This window comes from Sinohyriopsis cumingii, unplaced genomic scaffold, assembly GCF_028554795.1.
Source record: "Sinohyriopsis cumingii isolate HCF-2022 unplaced genomic scaffold, ASM2855479v2 utg001176l, whole genome shotgun sequence".
NCBI lineage: Eukaryota > Metazoa > Mollusca > Bivalvia > Unionida > Unionidae > Sinohyriopsis > Sinohyriopsis cumingii.
The window spans coordinates 3,475,662-3,494,288 of record NW_028315968.1 but is presented as its reverse complement, the minus strand read 5'-3'; the positions used below and the strand labels follow the sequence as shown (position 1 = coordinate 3,494,288).

Genomic DNA, 18,627 nt, shown 5'->3' with positions numbered 1-18,627 from the left:
TGGGGGTGGGGGTAAGAGCCAGACATGGTTGCACAGTTGAATTGTGGAAGGCTTAAATATTCGATGATAGTGTGGTGTAGATATCATTTTTAGAAACAGGAGGTTGAATTATTATCTTTAAGTAAAATCTGAAGCAAACCCTTGGCTCAATTTTAAACGACCATGCGAATTTATGCTTATGCTTATAATGTCGATGATTCAGGCTATCCACTTTGATCATTCTATATGTGAAAATTGTAAAAATAAATGAGAAAAAGTAACTTACCTCTTTCTCGGCAAAGAACCAGTCTTTCATAATCCTTGAATTTTCCCTAACAGCACGTCGACGTCTTCTGTTTCGTACTGGACATTAACATCGGTACCGACGTGGACATCTTTAGGTGTTGGTGTTGGTTTCTATATTTTAATAATGTCCACACTCTTGCAGTCAGAATGTTTTAAGAGCAAACATGTTGCAGGAGAATATTAAATAACTTTCTTCATAAACAGCGTGGCCCTTTCTAAGAGAACATGGTCCACGCGTAAATTTCTGTCTGTTCGGTTTAAAAGTGCTATTCTACATGTACACTGTAGGTCAACATCCAGCATCTGTTGAGTTTATCTGAGGCGCTATAAAGGGTAAATTATTAGTAAACACGTTGTTGTACGCATAGGGGCTTGTATCATTGATTACAATATAAAAGTCAGTCATACATTTAGTATAAAAATAATACTTCTATTATTTTATACTACTGTATGACTGACATTTAAATTGTAAGCAACGATGCGAGCCCTTCTGGTTTTACACTCCTTTGTACACATGTACGCGGGTATTTCTTAATGTTATATTTTATATATTAAATAAATGCTATTTTATTATCTGATGTTTCATAAAAACTGAGCTATACGTGAATTCATATCATTAATAAGTTAATTAATATAGACCAAGTTAATTTTGATGTTTTTACAGTAGCTTGTGCCGAGCCATGCCCCATAGGACACTCTAATGGTTCTAACAAGCCGATTCTTCCACCGTGTACTCTTATAACCTGGGTCACAGAAAAGTTAATGGAAAAGTCAGTGATTTGTTTTGTGATTATTTCAATAGGAAATTTCTTTTATAAAATTTGAAATGACACGATCAGAACATTTAAAAGGCTGCAAATAAGCAAAATTTTCCATTGCCAAGAATATACACATGTAAAACAGTGCGAAACAGCTACACAAACAAACACGACTGGATTAGGCAGTTTCTTACGGATTTATTAAATTTTATGTACAGTACATGTTTTTTTTCTATAATGATAATGTACATATGCATAGGAAACGGGTTTGGGGTGAAACCTCGATAATAATTTGTCTAATACGTAACCTGTTCGACTGTTCAGTTGGCGTTTGAATTTTGGCGGACACTAGACAAAATGTTTAATGTTACCCCGCGTATTTCTTTGATGCCAGACATTCAACGTCAGTGGACAATGTTTTATTAAACACATTAATATTATTAATCCTTTATGGTTTCTGCGTGGATTAAACATAGGCCGTTTAATAGAATATGGGGAGGGGGGCGTCAAGCGTATGTACGTGGGGGGGGGTGTTTGCGTAAAAAAGTATGCATGCATGGGGGTGTGTGTGTCAAGCTTTGCCAGATTTTTGCGTACGTACTAAATGGATGACCCCTAAGCCGAATTACACAATTCAGTAAGTATAAGATTGTATTGACTATTTGTGCGAATGTTAGGCATGGAAGAAAAGGACGTAGTTTATGTAATTCTCCAATTTTTCTGGAAAATGACTTGAGAGTTTATTAGGCCAAAAGGACTGTGCATCAGTGTTTATTTTTTTTCCAGATATGTGGCTATGTATTTGTTTTACAATTTTATAGTGGGGTTTTAGAAGTTTGTGAATAAAGGAGTTGCATCATATGTTTATGGAACATAGGATTCATTTTAGGGCAAAAGTTTTATTTCCTTTTTATAGTTGTAAACTGTGTATTTTGGGGAGAGAAACATTTCACCTTTTTACGGATTACTTTATTAAACATTAACCATGATCAGTATGCAAGTTATTAACTCTATTCTTTGACAGCTGTTAAAGTTTAATGGGTAGTCTGGTTATACGAGACCTTAATTCTGAATTGTTTCATTTTATGAACAGTGAAATGAACCTTAATATGTTCAAATACAAGGAGCCTGTTGGGTCAAAATAAGATTAAAACTCACTGTGAGAAAATAAGTTGAAAATGTTTTAAAATTTAAAAAATACAACAAAGCAACATGAACAAGTGCAAAATAGAAATGATGTCTATTTGACAATAATGGAGATGCTTGACATTCAACATTTACACAAAATATTTAAGTCCAAATTGCTCATGTGATAACTCACATGAGAAAATCCAACTTTGAATAAATTTGAAATAAGTGTTTAATCAGAATCAAAGTCCAAGTTTCTCACGTGATAACTCACGTGAGAAATTAGAACTCTGCCTTATTTTCAAACATGGTTGTATGTAATGGAAAAGAATGTTTTCTAAGTTCTACTTTCTCATGTGAAAATTTAGATTCTCACGTGAGCAAAATCTGCTCATGTGAGAATCAGGTTAGTTTTTCCTTGGCTCACAAGATCTAACAAACTGCACACATGAGCCTGCTAAATCTACCCAATTTGCATACATTTCTAACAAGGTTCTCATGTGCAGCTTATGAGCAGCTCATGTGAACTGGTGAGATTTTTCTGTACGGGTAAGGATAAGTCACAAAAAAACTTAAAGCCAATGTTCAGGACAGCTTAATCTTGTGGCCTTTCCCTGTGTTCAGTTACATTGCTGTCCCTCTGATGACTACTCGTATATTCACCCAATTTGTCAAAATATCCATGCCACAACAATCATGTTTTCTGCAACTTGCATTAGACTGCCCCAAAATTGAAATATGCACAACAAAAGCAGTACTTGTGCAGGATGTGAAAATCCTGCTTTTGTGCACAACTTAATATTAAAACACCTCTAAACCAGCCATGAAAAGAACCGTGTGATTATGTAAGAATTTTCTTTGTGTATTTCAAGTGTTGTTTGTTGACTCAAGGTTTTTTTAAACCTCTCAGGTATCAGAAGATTTGTTAAAGATGTGACGTATATGCTCGGCAGGCCACCAAGGCCTTCCTGGTACTGGGTATTCTGCTGGGCCTTCTGCTCACCGGTTCTTATTGGGGTAAGTGGAGAGAGAGAAAGAGAAAGAGAGAGAGAGAGGCTCTTTTTATTCATTTTGACTTCATCAACTTAGGTGCCTTCTTTCTTTCTTTCTTTCTTTAGTAAACAAGATGCAGGTAATCAAGAATAATGATCACTAAGGTTCTTCTTCCTGGTAGTATTTATCACTATCTTTACCCAGAATTCGGGAACTTATATCACATGGTGATGTGTAAGTCATGGTTTTGGCACAGCAACACTAGTATGTTATTTAGTGCCATTTTAATCAGGCCTATTTCACATCATTGAGAAAACAGGGTTAAGCTAACTTTATGAGTGCATATACTTTTGATATATTGTCAGGTGTTGCACAGAATCTGGTATCTCACCCGCGTCACCCCTCTCTCATGAATCTGACTTCCTAAAACTGTAACATAAAACTTTAATGTCAACACCAAAGCAGTTATTTCCACCGGAACAGTGATGCATTTGCTTTAACATGTTATTGCAGGGGTATTCAGTAGTCAGTAGTCTGACCCCCCCCCCTTCCAGGAAACAAAGTAAATCAAAAGTATGGAAATGCAACTGAATTTAAATAAGCTATGGAGTGTGAATTATTGCCTACTACTGTATATTGGAAATTATTAATTTTGTTCAGTTCTTATGTGAATCAATTATCTAAATAGTAGTATATCAAAATTTTTGATTGACAACAGAATTGGAATCTGGCAAGTTTAGGCATACTATCTTTCAGCAGCAACAGTGCATTCATGTGCTGTTGTATGTTTCTGAAACTAGGTAAAATAAATATATTCAAACTCATTGTGGGGAGTGGGGACAGTCTGAGTACTGTTTCTGTTGATAATGCAGACAAGCATGAGTCACCTGAGGTTGTGAATATCACATCGAACAAAGCAGTTTATTCCATGCCCAATCTGAATTATTTGTAAAACAAGGCATTGGTAATCAGTTTTAATTGTTCCTTGAGTTCAAAATGTGAATGTATTTGGAGACATGTCCTAAGAATAAGACACCACTTGCTTTGGAATTTTACATCATTGCAAATGCCCATGATTAAAATGTTGTAGGGTTTGTGTTGTGATTTGGTCATTGAAAGGTCTTAAATTAAAACTGAAGTCACTTAAATTGTGATCAATTTCCAAAAATCAATAGAATAAAAATGTTTTTTCCAATCAAATAAAATTCATCTTGTTTTGCAACAGAATTGTAGAAGACATTAACAAATTCCTTTGTCCTTTGTTGGTTAAACACAAAAACGCTACAAGTATTTGCATGGCAGAGGAGTTGGATCATCACATTTTACTCTTGCTTTTTATCTATGCAGCTATTGTTTATATACCGTATGGTGAACTTCAGTCCTCTCAAGCTTGAAAATGATGTGGTCTTCCCAGAGTTTGCTCTGAGTATTGGTTGGGCTGTTACTGCCTTTGTCATGTGCCCGATTCCACTCATGTTCCTCTTTAAGCTGTTGTTTCAGGAAAGGGGAAGTCTTTGGCAGGTAAGCTGCATGCCAAACCCCAAGGATTAGCCACAAATACACACACACACACACACACACATATGTAATTAGTACATGCATTTTTCTGGGAAGTCTATACTCTTTACTTCCTTTTGTCAGAATAAGGAGAATTATGATGCAATAATTGCAAATATTGCATTGCATAGTCACCATGTGTCAATAAATATATATTAACATTTGTGCCATCAGGAGTCATGAAAGATTTATTTTGATACTACATTTTGCAGATAAATGCTACATGATGTGTTAAAGGCATTTTAGTTGTAAACATATTTGCTGAATTTAAAAACTAATTGTCTTACTGCAAATGTGCACACAACTTAGAGACTTCTGAAGTTTGAATACCATATTTATTGCAAGTTTTTTTTGTTTTGATATTATATTCATTTAGATGGAGAATATCTTCATGACTTATTCCAACAGGTGCTTGTGTGTTTTGGGGATCTTAATTGTCTTTTATGGGGCTTAGCACACCTCATTACGGCTACACAAATCAATCTGGGTATACCTCTGATGATGAATTCAACATCTTTTCATGTGGAATTCAGCTGTACATTGTAATGAGTAATTTAATTAAATAACATGATGTGTTTTGGGGATCTTAATTGTCTTTTATGGGGCTTAGCACACCTCATTACGGCTACACAAATCAATCTGGGTATACCTCTGATGATGAATTCAACATCTTTTCATGTGGAATTCAGCTGTACATTGTAATGAGTAATTTAATTAAATAACATGATGTGTTAAGAACGTTATTATTTAAGGCATACTTGTTCTTCAGAGGCTGATAACAATCACAACACCAACGTCAGAGTGGGGACCAAATGATGGGTCAACAATGAAACATGATCTAAAAATGGATGAAATGATGGAAAATATGACCATGACAGTACAGTAATTGTTGTTGTTGGGATTAAAGCCGCACAGTCTACAGGGTTCCCATGCTACCAGGAAATCAGGAAAAAGTCAGAAGAAATGATACATTTTTTCCCGACTGTGAAACATCCTTGAATTTAGCAAATATTGACAACATTCAGGAAAAAAAAGGAATTTTTCATCCACAACATGACTCCCGAAACAATTATTTAATTGAGTTGTAACTGAACTGATCTTGAGTTAAATTTATCGAGTTCTAACCAGAATATTAGGAAGTTGCAGTATGGACAATTTGGGTGCTTGCCATAAATATATTTGTTGAGACAGTCCAAACACTCAGTGGATTAGATTCATCTAGTAAACTTTATGTTTCACAGACAGCTCGATATCTGTATTTTTTTCTATGGAAGGTATGAAAACCAGTCTAGCATCACAAGAGGTCAACAAGGTGGCGTTAAAGCATAGCCGCTTAGCAGTTGGGCTAGCAAAGTTATACCTGCATGAAATCGATATGAAAATTATTTATTTTCTCTGAAATTGCAAGAGTATTAAAATCATTATGTCTTTAATCTGCTGAAAGATGATGAAACTAATGCGTGATGAAATTTGAGCTGGTACTAGTGATTTTGATAGCATGTTGCACGAGCACACAGAATCTCACAACCGTCATTTTTCAAATATTGTAGAAAAAATATTAAGGAAAGTCATATATTAGTTGTAATTAAAAAAACACACCAAAGAGCACAAAATTCTGTATTTATTCCAAGACTAACTGCAGAGTTTTGTTGTATTACGTGACTATCACATTAATGTGCTCTCTCTCATGCAGTAAGCATACAAATCAGGTAACCAGACTACCCTGCTTGATGAATCAGACTGGCCAAGTTTCTTTTAGTTGTTCTCAAATAAATATGTTGAGAATTATATGTTCTTTCTGGCTTTTACAAAAGATATCAGACTTTCATTTAATATAATTAAACTTTTGTACAGCAACATCAAAAAGGAGTTAGTTGTTGATATCACGTGACTATTGGACCTCCGATGTCGTTGTTTGAGATTTGTGAAATCATGTGACTATTAACGCAAATGGCAAGTACCAGGTCAGGTTTTATCTATGCTTAGTTTCGTCTAGTCTATCAGTGGATTAAAGACATAACAATTATAATACTTAACATTTTTGAGAAAATAAGTAATTTTCCTGTAGATTTCATGCAGGTATAAGTCGATATAACCTCATTTTAATTTGCTAGGCCTGCTGGTAAGCTATCTGTTACGGTGGTGACAGATTCCAAATTTTTTATATGTAATTGCTCTGAACCCACACTCCGTCCAAAATGTCCAAATGTGAAGAAGGGGGTTGGAATATTTGGCAGAAACCCAGATTAGAAATATTTTTAATCTCTGAGCTGAACGTTGGTGAGAAACTATTACACGGTGACATGTAGCTTGAAGCATTGCTTTCAGATCTTAATTGGAATGCAAGAGAAATTGGAAATTGTCATCCCTTATATTATTTATTAAGAAATGATAAGAGCCCATGTATCAATGCAAGTTTAGGGACTGGTTTATTTAACTGCAAGAAGACAAGTTGATTTTACAGAAAATTCAGTCCTTGTTTATACAACAATATATAATTTTGAAGGTCTTTTGTCAAAATTTAAATCAACCCTTTTGTAAATGTCTTTAAATGATGGAATTTTTTAACCAAATCATCCTAAGGAGTTTAGGTTGGTTGCAAAGTCTTGTTTGAGATTTTATTTGCACAGATAATTTCAGGGTTAAACTTTTTTCGTTACAAGATAAGATTCTAATACTTTGCATATATTGTTTTTTTTCTTCATAGTACTGTGATAGGAAATGTTTACTTTGTATAACATGCACACATACTGCTCTAGAATTCTTTAGAATTAAAGGTTTGAAAGGAAAAAAAATAATTTATGCTCATTATGTTGTTTCCATGTACCAAAATAATGCAGGTCAGCAAAGTAAAGTTAGAATTTGTATTCTGTACACTGAAATGGCTTTAAATACCAATTTATGGGAATATAGCCAAATTGTTTCGTGTGACTCATTTAGTGGTTTTGTACAAGATCATCTTTTCTGACATATATGTTTTGGAAAGTCTTGAAAGAGAAACATCTTCAGATACGGAAAATGCATGTTTTATAATCCAAAATGTTCTTTAATTTCATTTAGTAATGGTCATTCGTTAACCTTGAAAAAATTAATTTCATTCTGGAAATATCCTGGAAAAGACCTGGAAATTTATATTTAAAAAAGCGTGGGAACCATGTGTCTAAATAACCCATGTAATGTCTTGGTTTGTTTGTATGAAATTATTACTGATGAAATTTCCTTGTCCTTGGCTAGTTATTCACTTGCTTACCTCAAGAATGTACACTAATATGTACTACTCATTAATGAGAGGTTTTAAAGAGTTATTGCTATCTATAGTGAACTTGTGTTTTTGCCTTTATATACTCTGCCTGCTTCCTTAACATTACTGAATATCTCAAGCTTTCTATTGTCTGTTATGATACTTCCTCTTTTAGTCGACATTTTACCCAAAAGATCTATTTTTACAGATAATTTAGTCAAACACATGTTATGTTTGGTAAACAGTTTGCAAGCAGCATGTACTTACAAATATCCTAAAATCTTCCTGCAAGGGTGTGATGTCCATTAAGGAAATATGTATGCTCAGTTATGGGATATATGAATAGATTGGTTTGCAATATTTTCTTTTATATAGGGAGCTTTGTTAATGTAACATTGTTACTTGTGAAGTAAACAGTTGTAACTCATCCCCTTGAAAGTTACTTTTGAATTTTTAGAACATGTAATTTTGGTGACCAATATCTAAGTAAGATAGTATTATATTTTTCCAGAGATTAATTATAATTTTGATGATGCAGCAAATTTTAATCAGCACGTTGTGCATATTGTCCTCAACAGTTTTCTTTTTGCCAGATTTTGCATCCTAGCTAAGGTTAGATGTCCATCATCAATGTTTTATTGTTATTGGGTTGTTTGATTTTAAAACATGTAGGCTTTACAAAATTCTCTTTGCTTTTTTGTGCTAATTTTGTTTTGTCCTTTGGCAAATTTATGAAAGCTTCATTGCAATTTTAAAAATTTGTTCCTCATATTTTTTTCATTAATTTTTGCATTTTATATTGCCTGATCAAAATTTGTTTATTTTTTTAATTGAATATCCTTTATTTCATCTGAGTATATAATCATTATATACCTAAATTGTAATTGTTTATTTGGGAGCATGTCTGTTTTGAAAACTTTCTCATACTTATTCTCTTTCAAAAGAATAAACAGTATTATTTTATACTATGCTTGTTTCCAAGTTCTGTGCATACAAATCTTTTATCTCATGTATGTGATATCTATTCCAACACTAAGCTACTGTTATGTCCATTTGCAATGTTTTTAATATTCCCAGAAAAGTATAGAAGTATGGATGTCTTAAACATATATAACTAGCATTTAACTATTTAAATGATAATCAAAATTTGGCTTATGTGTATCATTTACTAATGCTTCAGATAATTCCCCCACCCCATTAATAGTTAGCTGGGAAAGTCTCAGATCAAATTTTGAAGCAGTTTTTATTATAACAGTACTGTAACCCAGACAGCGATTCACTCCCTGGTCATGATAGATTTATTTTTACTGGCATAGGGTGGCAATCAAATCTACAATATAAAACAAACATTCATGTACCAATGCAAACAAACATTACAATACAATACAAATTTAACACAATTCATGCGCAATGCAAATATTTACAGCTATAAATTATTTATACTCCTTACCAGACATCTATGTAATATTTACTTACAATTCTTATGAAAGAAATAAAGTAGATCTAGATATATATTCTACCAGTCGTACAAACTAGAGACAGTTTTGCAACTGCGTTCCATGAAGACTTCTGATAAACTGTGTTGAGAGAAAAGAGAATAGAGCAGGTTTAGTAATGTGCACCAACATGTAATGCACATGCCAACATGTAATACACATGCCAACATGCAATGCACATACCAACATGTAATGCACATGCCAACATGCAATGCACATACCAACATGTGGTGCACATGCCAATATGTAATGCACATGCCAACATGTAATGCACATATGCCAACATGTAATGCACATGCCAACATGCAATGCACATGCCAACGTGTGGTGCATGTACCAACATGTAATGCACATACCAACATGTGGTGCACATGCCAACATGTAATGCACATGCCAACATGCAATGCACATGCCAACATGCAATGCACATACCAACATGTAATGCACATGCCAACATGCAATGCATATACCAACATGTAATGCACATGCCAACATGTAATACACATACCAACATGCAATGCACATACCAACATGTAATGCACATGCCAACATGTAATACACATGCCAACATGCAATGCACATGCCAACATGTAATGCACATGCCAACATGTAATACACATGCCAACATGCAATGCACATACCAACATGTAATGCACATGCCAACATGCAATGCACATACCAACATGTGGTACACATGCCAACATGCAATGCACATGCCAAAATGTAATGCACATGCCAACATGTAATGCAGATGCCAACATGCAATGCACATACCAACATGTAATGCACATGCCAACATGCAATGCATGCTATCATGGTGAACACTTATTTTTTCACTCTCCACAAACATTTTTTACTCCACTGTAAACATATCATGGCAAGACAACACATACAATAGGTGTTATTTTAAGTGAGGGCAGTTAAGCATTTTGTATTAAAAAATAACACTTTACGGTTTTTTTACTACTTCTTTCCCACTCCTCTTCCTGACCTCCTCTTTTCGTAAAACACAAAATAATGAAGTGATGGTGTTGGTATGGTTCATTTTAAACTAGTCCCCCATTAAGAGCCAGATGACATGGGGATCTATTCTGCTCAAGTTGGATATATGTTGAAGATGTTTCTGTTACTTTCATTTAGACCCCCGAAACACCCATTTGTGAATATACTGAAAGAAGGGAGGACCTGATGTTCAACTGTAAATAGATATTCAACATTTCAGATGTGTTCAAGTTTCTGTGTGAACATACAAGTAATTGACAAGAGTTTGAAGAGCCACATTCATGTTTACTCTTGAGTTACTTTTGGAAAATCATAATATATATATATATATATATAAAGAGAGAGAGAGAATTATAAATATACACCAGATGAAACAGAAAGTGCTATCCCTGGATTCTATAGAAGAAAACAGGCAGAATTAATATTTAATACAAATAATACTATCATAAAGATTAGAGAATTTTTAATTCGTACTCTATGGAGATTTGAACCCAGGTCCACAGGTAAGCGGCACCCATACATACATACCATTTTGGCCAATTCTGCGCAACAATAGATCATTTCTGTAAACATAGGATCACATGTTATTTTGGGTCCAATGTTTACAGAAATGACCTATCATTGTGCAGAATTACCTGACATGCAGAATTGGCCACCATGGTGGTATGTATGTATATCCATCGGGCTATAGAAACCATAAAGAGTGATAATAGAGTTCTTGATCATTTCATCTGAAAAAATGACCCAATCGTCTCCTTGCTAGGATGATAATAATTACTTCATACTGCATCATGATACTGTCGTCATGTCAGAAAGATAAGGTCCACACACTTTATGAGCCCAGATACAGTACTTTCAACTGAAAATTCAGCTTTATGAGACTAATGGAGAAATCAGGACCAAATTTAACTGAAACTCTTATTTGCATTCATTTTTTCAATGCCACCGTTATTTGTATTTTCCTAAAAACCCAATTTTTTCTCGGGTTGATTTCTGGAAGAAACCCATTTTTAAGGTACAAATATTGACAAGGTGGTTCAGAATGTGATCTTTAGTTGTTTGTATGGACCGGAAAAGAAGCAATGCTATTATAATCAAAGAACATCAAGGCATACATTCTCACTGTGGTCATTGCAACATGTGGTTGGGCCATATGACTTCAAAATGGAAACAACTAAGTCATTGTATATACAGTAGCAAGAGTTATCAACCTAGGTTTTTCAAGTACACTGGTATATAGCTTAAGCTGGGTCTCAACATAGTTAAATAAGCTTCTTTGTAGTATGGGATAGAATGTGGGATATAAACATAGCAATTGAGGGATAAAGAAAAATTAACGTTATGCTTCTATTTTGAGATACAGCACTCGAGATACAAAGGGGGATGTAGCATTAGTCCTTGAGTCATTTCATTGCATGATTTGATCTGCAATATATATTTATGAAAATAAGGTTAGTTTTCATCACAGCAAAAGATCAAGTGCACAGCAAATGGTTGAATGACAAGTGTGCGGTACAACATGTTAGAAAGAAACTATGTAATAAGTACTTGAAATAAGAAAATTTGATGTAACTTACAAATGTACATGTTAAGCCATGTATTTACTGATTTAAACAGTGTTCTTTAAATACATCCTTGTTCTCTTTTAAACATATTTACACCCCAATGAAAAGAGACTGATGTCAAGAATATACCCCATTATTTCAATATTCTTTGATCAAATTCACAAAGTAATGAATAAAAAATTATTTGCGGTTAGGAAGAAAAAGAATATATATATATATATATGGTCCGCTGATTTATGTTTATTACATTTAATGCATTATTTCATTGGATGAGCTCATATGGTTATTTGTATTACCGAACCGGAAATGAGAGGTACCGTTACCTATCCTTACCGGATAACGTCATGAACATAAAAGCATGTACTGCTCTGGGTGTATTTACACTTGAGAACACATGGAGCGTAACAATGCCTGGACTTTGCCTTATGTGGCGTGTGGTGAACTTAACATTTGTGCGACTCATAAAATTTTAATATGCCTCAGAACTACAAGTTTACTCAAAAAGTAAATACCTTAAATCAAATTAACCTACCTTTTCCAATTTTTTTGAAGGAGTTTCTTGCATTTCACAAAAGTTAAAAGCCCTCATTTCTGATCATTGATTTGAAAATTTCTTTATTCTGTCAACACTTACATATCATCATTTTAAAAGATAGTTGTAAAAGAAAATAAAAGACAGAAAGTGAGGAATTGTTCCAATCAATAAACGTTGGGGGTTTTTGCTTCCATTTTTCTATTTTATGAAAGGAAAAGAAATAATACAAGTAGATATAGTCTTATGTTGCATGTTTAGGCTTGAATAGGATCTTTTATAATTTCTGAATTATGAAGATTTGTCTCTACAATATCAGTAGCATCTGATGAAATTCTTTCATTTAAATCTTCACTGAGTGGGACAGGTACAACTAAGTTAATTGCATATTTAACCTGGCTATCTCTTTCAATATACTCTTTTAGCATGTTTATGTGATAGAGTTGTTTTTATTTACGCCTCCCAGGAGTGTTTATGATGTAATTTAAATCATTTATTTTCCTGTCAACTGTGTAGGGACCATACTACTTGGTCAGAAGAGGATTTTGTAGTATGGGCAAGAGAGCCAGGATTCTATCACCAGGCTGAAAGCTCCTTTCCTTCGAGTTTTTATCATATCTTCACTTCATTTTGGATTGAGTAGAGTGCAGATTTGCTCTTGCAACCTCACAAGCCTTTGACAACTTATGCTTAAAATTAGAAACATAGTCAAGAAGATTAATTTCAGAATCTTCATTAGAAAGAAGTTTCTCTTTCAACGGTTTCAATGGTCCATGCACAGTGTGTCCAAAAAACCAGTTCAAAGGGACTGAAACCTAAAGATGTTTGAACTGATTCCCTAACAGCAAACAATAGTAAATGAATGCCTTCATCCCAATCTTTACCTGTATAAAAACAATATGGTCTGATCATATTTTTCAAAGTCTGATGGAATCTTTCTAATGCCCCTTGGCTCTCTGGGTGATAGGCAAAAGATTTGAATTGTTGAATGCCTAATTCGTACATAACATGCTGGAAAATTCCAGACATGAAATCTAAGCCTTGATCAGACTGTATAGTCTTGGGAAGGCCAAATTGAGTAAAAAACTTTATCAAAGCTTTTACTATTGTTTTAGATTTTGTATTCCTGAAGGGAATTGCCTCTGGAAACCTTGTTGACGCACAAATAATGGTCAACATGTATTGGTTACCTGACTTGGTCTTAGGTAAGGGACCAACACAATCTACCATAATACTACTAAATGGTTTGTCAAAGGCAGGAATATGTTGTAGATGAGCCTTGGGAACTTTCTGATTTGGTTTTCTACCATTTGACAGGTATGACAAGATCTACAGTATTTACTAACATCACTTTTGATTTTTGGCCAATAGAAGTGAGTTAAGATCTTGTGATAAGTTTTATTGATTCCTAAATGACCAGCGAATGGAGTTTCATGGGCCAGACTAAGTATTTTCTGTCTGTAAGGTTTTGGAACTACAATTTGATAGTTCACTGACCATTCGTCATCAGCAGGTATTTCGGGAGGTCCCCATTTTCTCATAAGAATTCCATTTTTAATGAAATAACAGTCAGGAAATTCAGTAGTTTCAGTTTCACTTAAATGGCCCTTTGAAACAAACATGAGATCTCAGGATCTTTTTCTTGTTCGACGACACGTGATCGTCTTTTATTACCCTGCTTAAAATATAAAGAATGAGTCGTTAAAAGAGGATCACTGTGATCAATTCCTTCTGGTTGATCCAAAGAGTGAAAGTGACTCATCAAAAGCCTGACCAATATATGTTTCAGTTAAAGGAATATTTTCCTTATCTACGTAATTCTCAAGAGCTTTCTTTGCCATAACTCTGGTAACTGCACAAGCTGGAAATAAATTGGGGAATTCTATTTCAATTCGATCGAATTCCTGATCCAAGCAAGGCTTGTCAGTTACAAGTAGATTAACCACAACCTTGTCTCCAGCTAGGTCGTTGCCTAGTAATAAATGAATGCCTTGAACGGGTAAAACAGAAACTTCGGACTGTCACTGGTCCTGAGACTAAATCTGATCACAATTGTACACAATGGAGAGGAACATTAACAAAGCCGCACTCTACTCCCAGAATAAGAACACTCTCATTAGAAGAAGACTTCTCAGAAAAAGGCAAAGTACCTGACAATAAGAGACTCTGAGAAGCTCCTGTGTCCCTTAAAATATTAATAGGGATAGGATTGGCCGAATCGCCCAAGAGTAATATAGAATCCTTCGTTATGAATGGTTCATAATTCTCCATAATAAAATCAGACTAGGGTTTATTAGACCCAACAAATGTATTGCTTTCAATACATGACCGTGACCTTGACCTCTTAGAAATAAAAGGATTTGGAATAGGTCTGTCTTGATTCTGATGCTAGTTTTCAATTTGTAGCAATCAGAAATAACGTGTCCTTTTTATTGCAATGGTAGACGTAGGAAGAAAAAAGAATCATGAGTCAAGCTTCTCTGAAATTTGATTTTTAGAAGTTGTGCCAGTTTGAGTTTTAGAAGGGCTTGTATTAGACTGAAATACTTTCCTGCCAGAAGACTGTTGAATAGAAGTCTTATTTACAAAAGGAACTTTATGAGTTAAAGAATTCATCAGCAGCTCCAGCAGCGTTTTCCAATGTTTCTGATTCTCGTCAACATAAGACTTAATGTCACTATGGACACAGTTTTTGAAATCTTCAAGTAATATAAGTTATTTGAGACCTGCATAATCTCGTTCAACATTTTTGACTAAGCACCAGCTATCAAACAACCGCTCTTTTTCTCTAGCAAAGTCGACATGAGTTTGTCCAGCTTCTTTTCTATAGTTTCTGAATTTTTGCCGATGAGCCTCAGGGAATAACTCATAACCCCTTAGGATGCATTAACCACATCAGTTACCACTTTGGTGAACTGACAGTGAATTGTAAATATCACTAGCCTTATCAGTGAGTACACATTGTAATAACTGAGACAATGCTCACATGGCCAATTTAAATTTTCAGCAACTTTGTCAAAACGGGTAAAGAATTTGTCTATTTCTTTTCCTCTGAAAGGGGACGTTCATCTAATATTCTTTGCAAGATCAAAACTTAAATTTGGATTTGAAGTATGAATGTGCTTTTCACTTGCCAGTTCCATTTCTATTATTCTACATTGATATTCCCTATGTTTCTCTCTTTCGTCCGCTTGTAATTGCATTTGCTCTTTTTGTAACTGCATTTGTCTTTTTTTCTCTTTTTCTTCCGCTTTTAAATGCGTTTGTTTGCTTTATCTCTTTCTTGTCTATCTCTCTCTCTCCTCTTTCTCATATTGTAACTGCATTTGTTTTTTCTTGTAACTGCATTTGTATCTCTCTCTCTCTCTCTCTCTCTTTCTCTCTTTTTTTCTTTCTAAAGTTCCAGCTTCCTTAACTCCAATTCCATCTTGTATTTTAATTCTATTTCCTTAATTTGTATGCCAGGGTCTGATACAGACTTAATAATCGAAACCAAATCACTTTTATCCAAAACATTCTTTTCTACCAAGTACTGAACCAAAATGTTTCTTATTTCCTGTTTCGTTAAGGAAGCCTTTTACCTCAGAAAGATCATATTTTCTGGCAAGTTGAATCAATTCATCTTTTTTTGGAAAGCTGTAATTGTTCCTGGGTAGATTTGAAAGAAAGATTTCCACTTTTGATAACAGTTCGGAAAAAAGCTTGCCTATTTCACTAAAATTTGAAAAACTATGGAACTCAAATTTAAAAAACCCACGTTTTCTGAAATATTTTATCTAAAATTCAAAATTATCCCGGACGAGCCCCCAATTCTTTTGTTATGTGTTTAGAATCGAATAAACAGTAACACGCGTAAGAGTGAAAACAAGTTTTGACAAATATGATTATTTATTTCCCTGGAAATATTCTGTAAAAATGCAAAAAATATGAACTTACGATTTAAAGAATCAAATCCAAAATATAATCCAAGAATAATCCACGATAAAATTTTAGTAGCCCTAATAGCAAAATGTTCTAATGAGTTCAAGCTCGAATCCCGACGAAGAGTCCAAGATGAAAGACTATGGCGTATGGTGTAACCTATAACGTTTAAGCCTACAGTTCCTTGTAGAAACAAGAATTATCTCTCCTGTTTTCGAAATCTGAATACATTTTTTATAAGAACTGTCTTTGATTAGGAATATCACATGTATTTCCAGAAAAAAAAGAATTAATCCTTTTGAATCCAAGTAATTTGAAATAACTCCAAACGGCACAACAGTCACTAGTTTAATAACCCAATTACCACTGACAATATCTCTCCAAAACAAAGGTTATATCGTATTCTAAGACGCAACAAGCGGGTCACGTGATCATGTTCCAGAACCTCGTCGAAATTATGTACTTTTTAAACATCACGTACACCCAGTGTGGCCCGGATGAATACCATTATTTTTGCACTAAGAAATAATAAAAAAAATTTCACATCTTAAAAACGTACTCCTATCATGACCTCGACAACAACCAAACATTTTAAAATAAAACTAGAACTTATTTACGTGGTTGCTACTAATAATAAATCAAGGTCAGGATCTAGATCAACACCTGGTGTTTACAAAACGAAAAGTCAAGGTCAAACTATTTTTTGTAAAAGGTATCATATCTAGTGAATAAATTTAATTACAATATTATGTAATGAAAAACAAATTTAAATATAAAACTGACAAACAAACAATTAAATTGAGAAGAAAAAAAAGTATGTTTTGTATTTGCTTTAAAAAGACTCATTAAGAGGCTAAAGCGCTTAGGTTAGATACTAGTTTTGCACTGTTCGTAGTCAGTTTATTATTATTGTTATTATTATTATTACTATTATTATTATAGACCCAACAGCACACAGTTCCAAGATTGTTTATGTATGCATATTATTGCGCCATGGGTGGATCACAATTTGATATACCAATTTAATTGGTATATTAAACTGCTTTATACCAACACTTTAGAAAGCCATGTTATTTTTAATATATATATATATATATATATATATATATATATATATATATATATATATATGGTGTGACCCCGCTACTATAGCAAGCTCCTTTATAACACTAATTCGGATATAACACTGTTGTGGCGTGGCTCTCGAAATTTCATATGCATGTACTTTTTCTCATACACGAGGTTTATTTCTTAAAAAGTACGAAAAGTATAGTGTAAAAAGTTTATTATCATTTTTGGGGGAACAGATTGAGCAACAATTCAAATATAAAATGATCTTTGCGTGACTTCTGCAATTTCATACACGTGTATTTTCTAATACTCTTAAAACGTTTTGTGTCTTTAAAAGTAGGGAAAATAATGTGCATAAAGTTTAATCAGGGGTCACGCTGGGCTTCGCCAAAGCCGCTAATTTGGATTTATATTCCTTACTGAGATGTACTTGTTGGTCTGTTTATGCTACTGGGACTAGCTTCAATCGACCAACTTTTGAATCAGGTAAAGTAACTGCTAGAATCGACCGCACGATGGCTAATTCTTCAGACTAGCTTGCCCTCATTTCATCCAATGCACTTATTTTTGCTCCCGCTTTTATTATAATTTTCATCAGCTAACCGACTTGGTTGGTTATAACACGGTTCGGTCTAAAACAGGGTCGGGTTCTATGGTCCCCAACTACCGTGTTATAGCGGGTCGATATATATATATATATATATATATATATATATATATATATATATATATATATATATACGAAATCTCCCTTTTACATAATTGGCTTATTTCGGAATCGGCCCACAACAAAGTCGGCCTTACATTTGATCTTCTATGGCTTCGTACCATTTGTTGTTATTCAACAATAGATAGCAAACAATTTGTTGTTATTGATCACTGAAATAAAAAGAAGCAACTTTTGTTTCTTGTCTACTGTTTACTCTTTGAGTTAATTAAAGTGTATTTCAAGGTCATGTATGTAGGCTTATAAACTCGAAATAAATTAAATATTGATTGCTGTTTTGCAATTTGATATTAAAGTATATTAACCGAACCTATTCAGTTCTGGTCACTAGCGTACCAAAGGTAAATAGCG

The 18,627-nt window shown here is 34.0% G+C and overlaps 1 protein-coding gene across 1 annotated transcript in view; it reads left to right on the top strand.

The window, feature by feature from the left end:
- LOC149772785 (sodium- and chloride-dependent glycine transporter 2-like) overlaps positions 1 to 8,925 on the top strand; it is a 61,365-nt gene extending 52,440 nt beyond the window's left edge. Inside the window, exons 13-15 of the mRNA XM_089947317.1 lie at positions 3,082 to 3,188; positions 4,512 to 4,685; positions 5,491 to 8,925. Of these exons, the coding sequence (XP_089803443.1) occupies positions 3,082 to 3,188; positions 4,512 to 4,685; positions 5,491 to 5,607 (398 nt within the window). The 3' untranslated portion in view covers positions 5,608 to 8,925. The remainder of the gene's footprint in view (positions 1 to 3,081; positions 3,189 to 4,511; positions 4,686 to 5,490) is intronic.
- The last annotated feature ends 9,702 nt before the right edge of the window (positions 8,926 to 18,627 follow it).